At 46.2% G+C, this 15,970-nt stretch overlaps 1 protein-coding gene across 3 annotated transcripts in view; it reads left to right on the top strand.

The window, feature by feature from the left end:
• Nucleotides 1-15,970, top strand: part of PHF1 (PHD finger protein 1) — a 607,606-nt gene that overhangs the window by 117,145 nt on the left and 474,491 nt on the right. For all 3 annotated transcript variants that reach the window (XM_069241858.1, XM_069241855.1, XM_069241857.1), the window contains exon 6: nucleotides 15,725-15,873. In XM_069241858.1, coding sequence (XP_069097959.1) covers nucleotides 15,725-15,873 — 149 coding nt within the window. The remainder of the gene's footprint in view (nucleotides 1-15,724; nucleotides 15,874-15,970) is intronic.

Below are 15,970 nucleotides of genomic sequence, written 5' to 3'. Positions count from 1 at the left end.
AACCCAAAGTCTTTTTTGATTTAAGGCACAGAGCTTCAAGCTCCTCGCTGTGGTGATGCTCAAGATGTCGCTTGACCTTAAGGTTCAGAGATCATTCACAGAGCCACTGCTAGTGCTTGTGGTCGCTGTCGAGGTCTTCTGCGAAATCAGGGAAGTCCCACAGGCACAAGAAGAGCAAGGAGTCGAAGAGATCTTCAACTTCACCACTTCCGTCGAAGTTGTCTGACAAGACGAGGGAGCATCGGAATTCCAGGCTTAGCTTTGTGGTGGAGCCTAAGCCGTGTCTACGACTCTCAGGTTTCCAGGAGCGACAAGGAAAGCTCTTCAACTTGGTCCAGATCTCGGGGGGAGCTGCAAAAGATGTGCAGTGATGGCTAAAGAACTTTGATTTGGGTCAGTGGCAGACCCTTTTTCCTTCTCCATCCTGAGCGGACTGTAGTGATAGACCTATCACTTCTGGGCTAGGGTTGCCATCTTGTAGAGGTGGAGATAAGAGGAATCTGGTCTCTGGTGAAATCCAGACTCCATAACAGCCTGTTGTAGCTCTGAGTGATCTGGCTAGCATTACAAAATCATGGGAAGGCTAGTGCAGGTGCTCATGGACAACACCACAGCCATGTGCTACAGCAACAAACGGGGGTGTGGTTGTGGACCATTTATCAAGAGGCACCTTGCGACTGGACATGGCTGGAACTCCAGGATATATGTCAGTCATCGATGCCTAGAAGATCACAAATGGCATCTCTATCCAGAGGTGGTGCAAGGTCTCTTCCAAGACTGGGAAAAGCCTCAGTTGGATCTATTCACCTCAGTCTAGAATATGCAATGTCAGCAGTTTTGCGTGCTTGGGGTCTCAAAGGCTGCTCTCGCTCTGAAACGCTTTTAGTTTCCAGTGGAGCTCAGGCCACCTCTATGCCTTTTTTGCCCATAGCACTCCTGCCCAGAGTTCTCAAGAAAATCAGGAACGACCAAGCCTTAGTCATTCTGGTGGCTCTGGATTGGGTACGGAGAGTCTGGTATCCCTGTTGAGGGTGAGCCCCGGACCTCTGAACAGGCTGCCTCTTCTGAAGGATCTGCTGTTGCAGCAGCAGGGCAGCGTTCTGCACCCGAAACTGAAAACGCTTTGCCTTTATGCCTGGAGATTGAGTTGATAGCTTTCAATCTTCCGCCCGAAGTCTGAAATGTTATCTTTGCATCCAGGCATCTCTCCGCCAAGACGGTATATTCCTGCTATTGGAGTACATTTGTGGCATGGTATACAGATAAGCAAATTGACTCTCTATCCGCACCCCTTTCCCAGATTCTTTTGTTTATTCTTACCCTATCCCAGCAGGGCTCTGCTTTGGGCACATTGAAAGATTACTTCTTTGCCATAACACAATTTCTGGAGTTGTCATGTCAGCCATCCTTTTTCAAACCCCCTGTTGTACATAGGTTTCTCAAAGTTGCTCAGCATGTTTGTTTCCTCCAGCTCCTTTTGTCATGCCTCAATGGGACCTCAAAATAATCCACACATTTTTGATTGGTGCTCCCTTTGAGCTGCTACACAACTGCCCTGTCAGGCTCCTTGTCATAAAAACGGCCCTCCTAGTGGCGATAAGATCTGCTCAGAGGGTCATGGAGCTACAAGCACTGTTATCTCATTCTCATGCTGAGAAAAAAAAGAAAAAAAAGAGAATAGCAGATTTTTGACTTCATCTCACACCTCTCCAAGCAAGATATCACTCTTATACCTGCACATCTGCTGGAGGAAGATGTTACAGAAAACGTTTTCTACCTATAATCTACACCTGTGCAGCAAGTAACAGCAGCTGCAAGGTCACCAGTAGCACCACTTTCTATGCAGATACAGAGACCTTTATCTCTTCCTGATTCTGACAGGCATACTCTTCAGACAGCCCTCCTTCAAGACCCAGCAACTTCAGATGAGAGGGAGGAAGAAGAGCTCTGAGACAACCACGTGGAATGAGATGATTATATTCTACCCACACCTTCCTCACCTTCCCCCTACTCCAGTGGATTCCCCACCAGGGAATATCCGGGGGCGGGGGGGCAGGTTCCATAATTTATTGGAAATAGCCACAAAAATATTTGAGTCTTCCTATGCCCAGGAAGCAGATGGCTTTCTTCCTTTAAGACTCATAGAGCCCTGCCAAAGAAGTGTAAGGTCCATACCCATAGTCAGCTATTGTTTGGGAGGAAGGCCTTAAGGTCATGAAATACCCAGCCACAGTGACCTTCCTCATTTGGACAAGAAATACAAGGCTCCAGAGGAGGCTCCAGCCTGTCCAACTGGTCACCCTAGACCAGACTCTGTAATCACTCAGACAGCCCATCGAAGATCGAAAAATCCAATCGCTATGATATCTGTGCCCCGTGACAAAGAGGGTAGATGACTGGACAACATCTTTAAGCATTTTTCTTCAATGTTATCTATAACGGTCAGGGTGTCAAATTCATTGGTTGTCATAGGCAGTTATGATAGCCAACTATGGGCGGACATCGCCCCATACTTTGACCGGCTCCAGAAAAAGCCAAAGCAGAAGTAAAGAAAATCCTGCAGATGTGAGAACGTGCTTCAGCAGAGGTCTTTAACTGTGCAATGGATATCGGTACTGTAGCCTTTCGTCAACTTGCAGGAGCTGCCGAGACAGGGTTGACTTTGAGCAGCTTTGTTCAGGCTGGAACTCCAAAACTAAATCCTGGACAATACCCTCAAAAGCAACCTCCACAGCCGGCCTGTAGCAGAACCATACCTAAGAGTACAGCTGGATGCCAAGGAAAGGACACTAGTCGTAGGCAACGACATTACCAAAGCTCTGGTTACCAGTGTTTCCCCCCCCAGTCAGATCACCTTCTCCATCGTGGCAGCTGAACACTGTATTATTGCAGTTGATGAAGCATTCATTTGAATCTGTTCACAGGGCAGATTTAAAGTTCCTTTCGTGAAAGGTCGCTCTTCTTGTGGCATTTACTTCAGCTAGAAGCGTTAGAGAGATCCAAGCCTTTACCATACAGGGCCCATTTCTAAAGTTTAAGGAGGTGAGTAATCCTTTGGACAAATCCAAAGTTTATCCCCAAAGTCTGTTCGGATTTTCACATCAGTCAACCAGTCATTTTAAAATAATTCTTTCCAAACCCAGCCACACCTGGTGAATAAGCTGTTTATACTCTAGAAATAAAAAGATGCCTCAAATGTTATCTGGACAAGATCAAGGGTTTTTGAACATCTAACAAGTTGTTTGACATTTAACACCCCAAGAAACAGTCAGCCTCTCTCCAAAGAAGGTATTGCTAGGTGGATATCTAGCACAATTAATTTTTGCCACAGCACAGCACAGCCACCAACACATTCTCATTCAACCTAGTGCTGTAGTGACCTCCACAGCACTGTTTGCTGGTGTGCCTCTTCAGGACGTTTTCAGAGCAGCCACCTGGAAGAACATGCACACCTTTACGAAGCACTACTGCCTAGATGGAGTGCCTCAAGGTGACGAGGGAGTGAGTTAAGCAGTACTGAAACATCTGTTCCGGTAATGGTGAGCTTTTTTTCTTCCCACCATTCCTGTATTGGTTCCCCACATTTAATATTTATTTAATATTGCTTTGTCATAACAGCATTCGGCTATATGCGTCATTCGGTCTATTAGTAGGGCTCAATGTTTTTTCACAAAGGTATTTACCTATGGTAATGATTGTTATACGTATGCTCAAAATTACAGTGTGCTTCACTACTGCTAGCCACTCTGACTCATGTATGTGATATAGTTCCAGTACTAGAGTAAGAAAGTAAGTTACTTACTGGTAACTGTAGTTCTGCAGTATTGGAATCTTTCATAGATTTACATGCGACCCTCCCACCTCCACTGAGAGGCTCACCCGTTCTCTCTGTCTATCTTTGGTTCTCCAGCACTCGTGCTTTGAAATATCTGAGGGACTGGATCTTCTCACAGGAGTGTTCTAGAGGGCAAGCAGCTTGATTGGCTGAAACCTATGTTTAGTCTGTTTTTTCAAATAGATTAGGATATGCTACGAAAGTGAAGGGCCTAAGACCTTCATGCAGTATACTTAGCATTACACTGCTATTTTAAGGTATTGGGAGACTCCCACCTCGATGATTGGTACTGATTCAAGCACGTGAATCTATGAGAGATTCCAACACTGGAGAACTACAGTTACAGGTAAGTAATTAATTTTCTTCAGTAAAGCCGTTTCTCGCAGAGGCTCGGTCTAGCTGCAGATTCCTACGGACCTGGCCATCCTCCTTGCTACGTGAATGGATTTCAGAGTGAAGGATTGTTTCCCTTTTAAGGGCCCTAGCTTAATGCACCAGTGGTAAGTGTTCTTTGTGTCTCTGTGCTTCTGACATGGAAAGTCGTGAAAAGAAACTGACAGCGCACTGGGATAGCGCCTAAATAGGCATCCTGATGATGACGACAACATGCAGAGCTGAATGACGCCACCTACTGACACTCGGAGATACTGCACACAGAAAATATCCAGATCCAGTCTGACACTTGGGGATTATTCTACGGTAAGGAATCTGCGGCTGGCGTTTCTACCAGATAAGGCATTACTAAAGGTAAGTAGCTTGTTCTTTAGAGTGTATTTGTTCTCCAAACCTTCCTTCTTGTCTCTAAAGTAATCTTACCACCATAACGAGCCTTTGTGCATTTCTTAAGAGGCCTTGCCTTTCACCTGCATACCTTACTGGAACAATAGAATACCTGTTGTGTCTATCTGCGTTCAATAGCTATGATATCCCCAGACAAGCCGATAAGACCAACCTGGCCGCTGAGTGTATCTACCTTTGGACTTTGAAAAGGAAAATGTGTTTGAAACATTCATCTGTTCACCCTGTCAGATCTGTGCTCCCCGGAAACAAAGATTCCTCTCTCCCTAACCTCTGTCTATATGCAGCTTAAATACTCTTTTCGACTTGGTGTATGGTATTAAAATCAATAATTAATATATGCAGCTTAATGCATTTTCACCTACTTATGCTTCAATGAAGCGATAATTGAATATTTGATTTACATGTATCCACAATAGTTGAAGAGCTTGAAACACACATTAAACAATGTGAAATATTCTTTAATATTTATTGTTGAACCATCAAATAATCCATGCCTACAAACCAAACTTTCAGATTGTCAAACAATGTATTCATGCACACTGAATTATCAGCTTGTAATCTAAAAAATATTAAACAATTCTAAATGCTATGCTTTTGGATTTAAAAACGTGCACTAGAGTACATGAATATATATATAGTGCAATGAGCAGTATCTTAATAACATTTGAAGATAATATCACTGGGGGAGGTGGGTTTGCTAGGACATCACCACTGCTGGTACTGTAACAAGCATGGTGGAGTGAAGTCCTGTGTTCTCTATCAGAAGGCTTTGCTACTGTGGCAGTGGTTGGAGTGTCGGGCATCTTCCTGATCCTGAATCACATAGCAGAGTCCCTGAATGCAGAGTGTATGAATTGAGCAGACGTTGTCTGGCAAATCATGAGTGGCAGCTGCATCCCGGTGTGGCACAGAGTGTCTTTAAACAGTGTATTGCACTTTAGCTAGATCTGTTCACCACTGTCGAACACACAACCAACAATTTTCGTTGTTGGAGTTTCCGCAAGTTCACTCATTAGGAGAGGCATTCCAGTTGAAATGGAACACTAGTCTCCTGCCCCATCTCTGCCACTCCTGCCCAGGTCTGAAGAAAAGCAAGAAGGACCTGGCCAAATTCATCCTCATGGCTCTGATTGGGCCTGAAGAGTGTTGTACCCAGAACTCCTGGACAGGAGCATCTGTCCTCTGATCAGACTGCCACTTTGCAAGGACCTCTGATTCAACAAAAGGGCAGGGTGCTCCACAGTCTACAACTATATTTGTGGAGGTTGAGCAACAACAATTGACTGTGTTGATTTCCACCTGAGGTGATGGATGTTATCCTTACTGCCAGGTGTCCTTCCACAAAATCCATTTATGCCGGGCTCTGGGACAAAAGTAGTAACCCGGTGTGGTGTTCACAACACTGACCCCTTACAAGCGAAGCTTTCAGACTTCCTCTTGTTTGCTTTATCATTAACCCAGCATAGCCTTCAGTGGTCACTGTAAAGGTTTTTCTCTTTTTTCACGACCAACCATCCTTGTTCAATTCTTGTGTTGTGATGAAGTTTATAAAAGGTTTAACACATGTTTTCCACCCAAACCGTTCGTGTTGCCACCGTGGTACCTTAACTTTGCCCTTGCATTTCATACGTGTGCACCGTTAGAGCTGATCATAGCTGTTCACTACGTTGCTTGATCTTGACCTGAAGACTGTTTTTTCATTGTGATTATGATGGCGTGTCTTGTGAGTGAACTTCTGGCACTTTCAGCGCTACTGTCCTATTCCACCTTTTTTGGATAAGTTTGTGCCTAGGACTTGGATGGCTTTCTTACAAAAAGTCGTGACTTTCTTCCACATTGAGCACTAATAGCTTTCTTTGCTCACCCTCACCTCTCAAAAACTTAGATGCTCCAAATAGTTGAACCACAAAAGGGCCTTTAGCTTTTAAATGTATTTATTGTTTCAAGGACCATGGAGTTGACGTCTGTTTTTTGTGGTGTTCTGTGGAGCAAAGAAAGGGAAGGCATACATCGTAGGACCTTGTTCAGGTAGATCTTCAGAGTCCATTTCATCAGAGCTGAGGCTGCTACCACTGCTTAGGCTGCAACTTCTGTGTCATTGCTTTTTTTTTTCTTCAAAGGATTATTGCCTTGACAGCTAGGTCCAGTGGAAAGCACAATTCCGTTATTGGTCCTGCAAGCCCTTTTGGTCTGAGCTCACTCCACAGTGTCAGAGACACCAAAGAAAGGCCTTTTCAGATCCTCTGCCTCATGTTTAAAGAAGAGGTTATATGATGAGGATCCACATGAGGAGTGTATTTACTGCCTGCACCCCAGCCACAAGACTAAGGACTGCAAAATCAGCAGGAAGTTTTCTACAAAGACCCTGAAGGACAGGGAGGGTCGCCTTCTGTTGTGGCTGCATAAAGGTAATACTGGACATTCTGCCTCTGATGAGGACAGTGCCTCTTCTTCTATTTCTGCCCCTAAAACACATCTGAAAAGAAAACAGGAAAATTCTGAGGTACAAGACCCCCCTTGAAAAATGGTGCAAAAGACACCAAAGGGTCATGGCTCTCCACAGAAGAAGAAACTGGGTGCAGAATCCCTCAAAAAAGCAAAGAAAACTGCTTCAGAGCCAGCCACTCCTCCCAAAGTGCTTCACAAATTTAAGAAGCCTAGCTCCGCACCATCGACGATGCTATCGTCGTCGATACCCTCGTCGACGACTGTTTCATCGGTGATGCCGGTGGTGGTAACCATCTCCATGTCGACGGCAGCGGCTGCAGGATCTTCGTCGACGACATCATCTTCATTGACGGGGCGCCCCATCTGGTCGATTGTGCCCCCGTCGACGATGCCCTCGTTGATGACACCTCTGTTGACGATGCCCTCGTCGATGACACCTCCGTTGACAATGATTCCGATGACGCCTCCGTCGACGCTCTTGTCGACGGTCCAACCGTCGTCGACTACAATGTTTCCAGCAACGACGGTCGTCGATGCCCCTGTCGACGACAACTGGTTTCTTGTCTTCAACGCCAAGATTGTTTCCAACCAAGAGGCAAAGACCATCTACGTTACTTTTGGGTTAACCTGTGCAACATACCCTGCTTAAAAGGCTCTCTAAGGCTCGTTTGACACCTTCTATTATGTCACCAAGCAAAGTTTCAAGGCTCTTGCCATCTAGGTTTTCAGATGGCGATGATGATGATGAGGACTCAGATCAGGATACAATGCTTGGAGTAGCTAGAAGTCCTTCACAGCTGCACATAAAATGGCAGGAGTACTCGGATGACAATTCATATTATGGCCAGCAGTATTATGACCCAGTACCACAACAGCAAGGAACAGTATCTCTGCCCTCCGGTCTAGTGTCCGTGCTCCAGGCTATGCTGGCAGATTACAGAAAACGCTTCTACCCTCAGCTGGGGAAGGATCCCACGCCAGCTGTCTCTGCACCAGCTACTCCGGCACCTCTGCCAGTTTTTCCTATGACGCCACAAATTCCTCTTGAGGCTCCACAGAGTCCACAGGTCCAGGCCTCTTCTGATGAAGTGGCAGAGGAAGGGGAGCTTCTGTCTGACCAAGACGAATGGGATAAGTATGCACTCCCGGCACCCCCTTCATCGGAGCCGTTTGCAGTCGAATCTCCTCCTGAGGATATTGGCTCTTTCCATAACCTCTTAGAGAAAGCTGGAGCAAAGTTTGAGCTGCAGTTGCCATCTACGCAGCAGGACTGTTTTGAATATGATTTTAAAGAGCCGCACAGAAAATCGGTCCGGGCTATACTGATCATTGACCATGCCTGGAAACAAGGACTGAAGATAATGAAAAACCCAGCGACAGTGCCAGCGGTGTTACCAAAGCTGGACAAAAAGTATAAGGCAACGGAGGACGCTCCTGTGTGCCTGGTGGGTCACCCAAAACCAGACTCAGTGGTTTCCCTCCAGAACTCTCTTCCATTTTAACAACCCGTTATTTTATTGCTTTGCAGGTAACTGTTTATTGACAATGTTTTATAGTGATTGGGATAGACAGTATTTCTTGATACAGAAAATGTGTTAGTTACTGCTTTCTACTATTATTCAAGCATGTGAATCTATGAAAGTTCCAATACTGGAGTAAGAAATAAGTTACTTACCTGTAACTGTAGTTCTCCAGTATTGGAAACTTTCATAGATCCACATGCGGCCCGCCCGCCTCCCCGGAGGAGCTCACCTTCTCTTTGCTCAGTGTTTTGGGTTATTTCAGCACTTGTGCTTGGAAAATCTGAGGGAAGGCAGCTCCTCACAGGAGGTTCTAGAGGGGTGAGGCAATCTGATTTGTAAAATATACCCAAACTCAAACTTGAACCAAACAACTAGGATGGGTTATTGTGTTGAGGCCTAGTTCATGTATTGTGTGCATACATCTTCAGGCCTGGTTTTATATTCCACTGGGGACTCCCATCTCGACGACTGCGAAGTATTCAAGCATGTGAATCTATGAAAGTTTCCAATACTGGAGAACTACAGTTACAGGTAAGTAACTTCTCTCGTAGGGGATTTCCATGTATAGTCATAAGCACTGAATAGTTCTGCGCGCCTGCGGGGACCCCGGAGCACTGATGTGAAGTATATTCTTAAGTGCAGATACCAGCCCTTTGAAAAAGGTCTGTCAAAAACCACTTAAGAATAACACTGTGCAGCCTATGTGAACAGCTACACAGGCCAAATTGTTGAAAAGAAAACAGCTGTAGTGTAAATTCACGTTCAAACACCCATTTATTCTAGAAATGTAATAAAAAAATACATTCTCATACTTTATGTACACCTCTTATGAGAATAAAACAATGCAGGGCAGTGTAGCCCATAGGCTGCCATTATACAGAATGTAAATAGAGCTGTGCCTTTAAGAAAGTAAAGTCTTCCTGTATCCCATCATGCACAGCAAAAGGCAGTTGCCTCAGTTCTTTTTTCCGGCTCCTTCTGACAGGACCCTAAAGCATTGAGCTCTACCTCACAAAGCTTTTTTGACAGAAAAGTCAATTAAAACCTTTTGAATTTCAATTTCACTCGACATTTTTAATATTGAGTGAACATTTGCTAACCTTTTCTGTCAAATTCTGACAGAAATTTAAGGTTTTTCTATTTTAGAATGCCTTAACTTTTTGATAAATGTCCTTCTTGTGGCAGAAAAAAGGCTAAAACAGACCCACAAACCTGATTCCTGTGACATCTGTAGAACTTTCTCCAGAAGAACTCTTCGTGATAGGGAGAAAATTCGACTTCAGGCAAGAGAGGACAGGAGAAGAAGTGGTCAGCCTGCCACAGAGCAAGGAGAAGGTCAGTCTTCTACCAGGGCTCACCCTGTTTCCTCTGCAACTTCTGCCAGACCTGCTCATAAACGGCATAGGTCTCCGACATCGAGGGCATCGACGTCGAGGCCAGGAACGGCGCCAACATGCTCGCCGTCGAGAAAGAGGCATTGCTCGACGTCGGCAGCCGTTTCGCCGTCGAGACGGCGTGGACGCTCGCCGCCGAGAAGGTCTTGGTCCGGGTCGACGCGACGAGGGCGATTGGCGTCGAGGGAGAGTGCTCACCGTCGAAGACGGTCGCCGTCATCACATCGACGTCGAGGAAGGTCGTCGTCGAGAGGATCTCAGCGACGAGGGGAATCAACGCCAAGAGGCACCCGTCGTCACCGTACTTCTACGTCGAGGAGTGTGTCAACGTCGAGGCGACAGTCAAAGAGGCCTAGAAGGGTTTATACCACTTCAGAATCCTCGGCCTCACTCATCCTACTTCCAGCTTCGCCTCAGATGTCTCCTCAACAGCCGCCGTTGCCGCAGACACCTGTAACACCTACTGCTCCTCTTCCGGCTCCCCCTGCAGAGTCTGTTCCAGTGACTCCAGCGGAATACATAAGACATTCCAGACATTCCTCTAGACGTTCGTCTTCCTCTCGCCACGAGTCACTGCAGAGATCTTCACATTCACGTCATAGACATTCTTCTTCGTCTACACAGGATTACTCTCCAACCCTGTCGGACTCACCTTCCCCGAGAGTATCCCCCATAGATGACATGGATACCTTCCAAGAGGTCCTAGTGCGCGGGGCGACCAAACTAAATATCCCGCTGGCGGTACCCGCCCCATCGACCTCGGTGATGTTCGAGACTTTACAGCAGAGAACATCCTCAAGACCTTTACTTCCTCTGGTCCCGGGTCTTCTTGAACCGGCAATGGATATTTTTCTGACACCGGCCACAACAAAATCTGCTCCTTCCAGGCTTATTAAAATGTATTGCCCACCGGAGCAAGACCCTCTATTCCTAAGGTCGGACCCGGTGCCGGACTCGGTGGTTATAGTAGTGGCAAAGAAATTACACTCTACATCTCCGTCTTCCTCCTCACCTCCGGACAAGGAGAGCAGAAAGATCGATGCCGCAGGCCAAAAAGTATGCTCTACCGCAGCCATCGCAATGAAAGCAGCCAGTGCTACTGCTTTATTAGGAAGATATGATCGTGCTCTTTGGGACTCTATGCTGCAGTTTGGGGAGCACCTACCCAAAGACAAAAGGGAAGATTTCTTGGAGGTCGTGGGTGAGGGTGCCATGGTTTCCAACCAGGTGATAAGCGCTGCTGCTGATTCTTCGGTGCTGTCGGCACATAACTACGCTCATGGAGTAGCTTTAAGACGACACGCGTGGTTGCGATTGACATCTCTCAAACCAGAGGCACAGCAGAGAATTCAGAATTTACCATTCTTAGGCTCCACCTTGTTCGACTCTCATGCCGATGACGAGATGTCAAGAATGAAGTCTGAGCTAGACACTTTAAAAACGGTAGGCATCGAACGCCCAAAGGAACAGCGAAAAGTATTCCGTCCCTACCAGCGAAGGCTATTCACCCACAGGTATCAGACACCACACTGGATGTCCTCACGTCCCCAGCAGCAACAACAGCATCAAAGGGCCTTCTCGACACAGCGAAAGTCAACGAGGGGTCGTTCCACGCCGCAAACTCAGGCAACTCGCCAGGCTCCCGCGACTAAGCCCTGAATCTTCGCTTCCCCCTCCTCCGTTATCCACTCCGGTAGGGGGAAGTATCTCAAATCATCTGGACGAGTGGCTACGCATCACATCAGACGCCTGGGTATTGAATATTGTGCGAAATGGTTACGCTCTCAGATTCATCAGTCCTCGTCCATCTGTTCCACCCAAACCAGCCAGCCACCACCTCGAAGCTCTTCAGTTAGAAGTAGCTATCCTATTACAAAAAAGAGCAATAGAGCCCGTCCCGATCAACCAACACGGGAAAGGGATTTATTCGAGGTATTTTCTAGTGCCAAAGAAGGACAAACAAGAGTTTTGTCCCATTCTAGACCTAAGGACAGCAAACAAGTGGATTCGGAAAGAGAAATTCAGGATGCTATCCTTGCACCAGATTTACCCGCAACTTCGTCAGGGCGACTGGCTCTGCGCGATAGACCTTCGCGACGCTTATTTTCACATTCCGGTGAGCGAGAAACATCGAAAATTCCTAAGGTTCACCATCGGCAAAAGTCATTACCAATTTGCGGTTCTACCCTATGGCCTCAAATCAGCCCCGAGAACCTTTTCCAAATGCATGGCGGTGGTAGCCGCCCATTTGAGGAAGCATCGAATATTTGTCTACCCCTATCTAGACGATTGGCTCATAAAGGCCTCCAACTATCTAGAGGCTCACCAGCATTTCAACTGGGCTCAACAGCTGCTCCAGAATCTCGGTCTTCAAGTCAATCTTCTCAAGTCCACAGCAACGCCTGTTCAGAGGTTGCATTACTTAGGGGCCATTATAAATACCAATCAAGGAAAGGTGTTTCCTTCGGAGGAACGACGATTATCGATTCTCCAAAAGTGCAAACAACTAGAGAGAACACCACAGACCACTGCAAGAGTACTATCCTCTCTACTGGGCTCGATGGCGTCTTGTATCCACCTCGTTCCCAATGCTCGCCTCCATATGAGACCCTTACAGGAGTGCCTGGAGGATCAATGGTGCCAACTGATGGACGATTGGGAGAGCAGAGTCCTTCTTTCCCCCCATGCCCTACAGTCCCTCAAGTGGTGGTGTTCACCCAACAATCTCTTGGTGGGGATTCCTTTCCATCAACAGCCTCCAGCTCAAATCATCGTAACAGACGCATCGCTGCTCGGATGGGGAGCGCACATGGATCATCTTCGAGTCCAAGGCAAGTGGTCACAGAAAGAGAGTCTCTATCATATCAACCTGCTGGAGCTTTGCGCAGTCCATCTTGCGCTCAAGGCCTTCCTACCTTCTCTGAAAACGGAAACTCTCCTCCTCCAGATGGACAACGTGGCCACCATGTATTACGTAAACAAACAAGGAGGCACCAGGTCCAGAATATTATCCAGAGAAACTCAGACAATCTGGCATTGGCTTCTAGCCAGGAACCTGTTGTTAGTGGCAACTCACCTGCCGGGTGGGCAGAATGTTCAAGCGGATGCTCTCAGTCGCGTAATGGACGAGAACCACGAATGAATATTACACGACGACGTCGTTCGTTCCATTTTCGCACTATGGGGTACCCCCTCTATAGACCTATTCGCAACCCCAGAAAATAAAAAATGCCAAAACTTCGCCTCCAGATATTACCATCCAGGGACGCTGGGGAATGCCCTGTGGATAAGCTGGTCAGGAGCATTTCTTTACGCCTTTCCACCGCTTCCCCTGATACCGGCAGTCCTCCAGAAGCTATCCAATGCTCAATCCAAAATTATTCTAATTGCTCCAGAATGGCCACGCCAATGGTGGTTTCCAGACCTTCTTCACCGGTCACTCAAGCCACACATCAGGCTGCCTCATCGTCCGGACCTTCTCACGAAGTTCTGAGGGCAGATATCTCATCCCAACCTCTCATCGTTGAGTTTTGCAGCATGGCTCCTGAGTTAGTGCAATATGGACACTTGAACCTACCTCAGGACTGTATGGAAATCGTAAAAGAAGCAAAGCGCCCTTCCACACGATCGGCTTATGCATGCAAGTGGAAAAGATTCTGTGTGTGGTGTTTGGACAACAACGTTGACCCGGTATCCTGTGGAGAGGAAACTATCCTGCAATACTTGCTAAGTTTGGCAAAATCGGGTTTACAATTGACATCAATAAAAGTGCACTTGGCGGCTCTAACGGCATATAGAAAGAGCCCCTCTCAACCCTCCTTTTTTAGGATCCCAATTATCAAGGACTTCCTGGAGGGCTTAAAAAAGGTCTTCCCTCCCATTAGGAGACCATCTCCTCCATGGGAACTGAATGTTGTCCTATCACGTCTGATGCTACCTCCGTTCGAGCCAATACATAAAGCATCACTTCAACAGCTCACGTGGAAAACTGCTTTTCTGGTTGCAATCACATCAGCGCGTAGGGTCAGCGAAATCCAGGCCCTTTGCGCTCAAGAACCCTAGTTCTAGTAGTGATGAGGACGCATCACATTTTTTTACCAAAAGTCGTTTCCAACTTTCATGTGAACCAAACCATTTCATTACCAACTTTCTTTCAAAATCCAACTACCCCTGCCGAGAGAACTCTGCATTCTCTGGATGTAAAGAGGGTTTTGAAATTTTACTTGGACAGGACAAAATGCTCGCGTAAATCACAGCAGCTCTTTGTTAACTATGGCCCAGTTAGAACAGGGTTGGGCACGTCTAAGCAATCATTATCCAGATGGATTGATTCATTTATACTGTTGTGTTATCAGTTAGCAAACAAATCTCTTGGTGGCAGGCCAAAAGCCCATTCTACTAGAGGGAAGGCAGCTACTGCGGCCTTAATGAGAAATATCCCTTTGGCAGAGATATGCAAGGCAGCCACTTGGAAATCGGTCCATACCTTTACACAGCATTACTGCCTTGATACAGACACTAGGGCAGATGCGCAGGTTGGACAGGCCTCGCTTAAGAATTTATTTGCATGATTCATGTTTTTTTCAGTATTATTCTGTCTACTCCGCCGCGGTTATGGGGATGGGCTTGCTAGTCTATTCAGTGCTTATGACTATACATGGAAATCCCCTACGAGAGAAGGAATGGTTTCTTACCTGTAACTCCAGTTCTCTCGTAGGGGTATTTCCATGATAGTCATAAGCAACCCTCCCTCCTCCCCGGTGGAGTTAACATAGCAAAAGTTGCCATAGTAGTATCGATGTTGGTACTCCAACGAATGTTTTGTTCCTTCATGTCAGGTTACAAGCCTTCAAAAAGAACTGAGACAACTGCCTTTTGCTGTGCATGATGGGATTCAGGAAGACTTTACTTTCTTAAAGGCACAGCTCTATTTACATTCTGTATAATGGCAGCCTATGGGCTACACTGCCCTGCATTGTTTTATTCTCATAAGAGGTGTAAATAAAGTATGAGAATGTATTTTTTATTACATTTCTAGAATAAATGGGTGTTTGAACGTGAATTTACACTACAGCTGTTTTCTTTTCTACAATTTGGCCTGTGTAGCTGTTCACATGGGCTGCACAGTGTTATTCTTAAGTGGTTTTTGACAGAACTTTTTCAAAGGGCTGGTATCTGCACTTAAGAATATACTTCACATCAGTGCTCCGGGGTCCCTGCAGGCGCGCAGAACTATTCAGTGCTTATGACTATCATGGAAATACCCCTACGAGATAACTGGAGTTACAGGTAAGAAACCATTCCTTATTTCTTCTCTGTCTTGTTTTTGCTCAACCTCTCTTATTTGTTCTCCCTCTGTCACATACACACTCTACCTTCACTTTCTCTGCCTTCTTCTGTCTTTCTATCTCTCCATCCCTCCCATTCAACCTGCGTCCGTATCTCTGCCTCCCTTTTTTTTTGGTTCCCTCTCTACCAATTCTTTCTCTGCTTTTCTCTCTTTTGTGGCTTTCTCTCCTCTCCCTCTCCATTCCTCATATCCACCATTTCTTCTTCAGTTATCTCTATTTTCATGTGGTTCGGTCTACTCTGGCTCTACTCCTAATTTTACCCACACTGAAATGTAGTTTTCGGTCATTACAGAGTTATCAATTCTTTGTCATTTTCATCTTTGGCTGTCACTCTGAATTCAGGTTAAACTCTGTATTTGTGTTTTTCCACAGAGAGGTGGAGCACTGAAGAAAGGACCTTATGCCAGGGCCATGCAGCACATGAAGCTTGTACTGCCTTACCAGCTCAAGGCACTAGACTGGGACCCGCTGCATCAGAGCAATCAACAGAAGTGTTACTGCTACTGTGGGGGCCCTGGAGAGTAAGTGCAGTGTGACAAATTAAGGGTACTTTGGTGTGCTGAACTATAGAAGGAAGACTGAGTACAAAGCTATTGGAGTTACTCTAAATGCTGTTAA

The sequence above is a fragment of the Pleurodeles waltl genome, chromosome 6 (assembly GCF_031143425.1).
Source record: "Pleurodeles waltl isolate 20211129_DDA chromosome 6, aPleWal1.hap1.20221129, whole genome shotgun sequence".
Taxonomy (NCBI): Eukaryota; Metazoa; Chordata; class Amphibia; order Caudata; family Salamandridae; genus Pleurodeles; species Pleurodeles waltl.
This window is presented reverse-complemented; position numbering and strand designations above follow the sequence as displayed.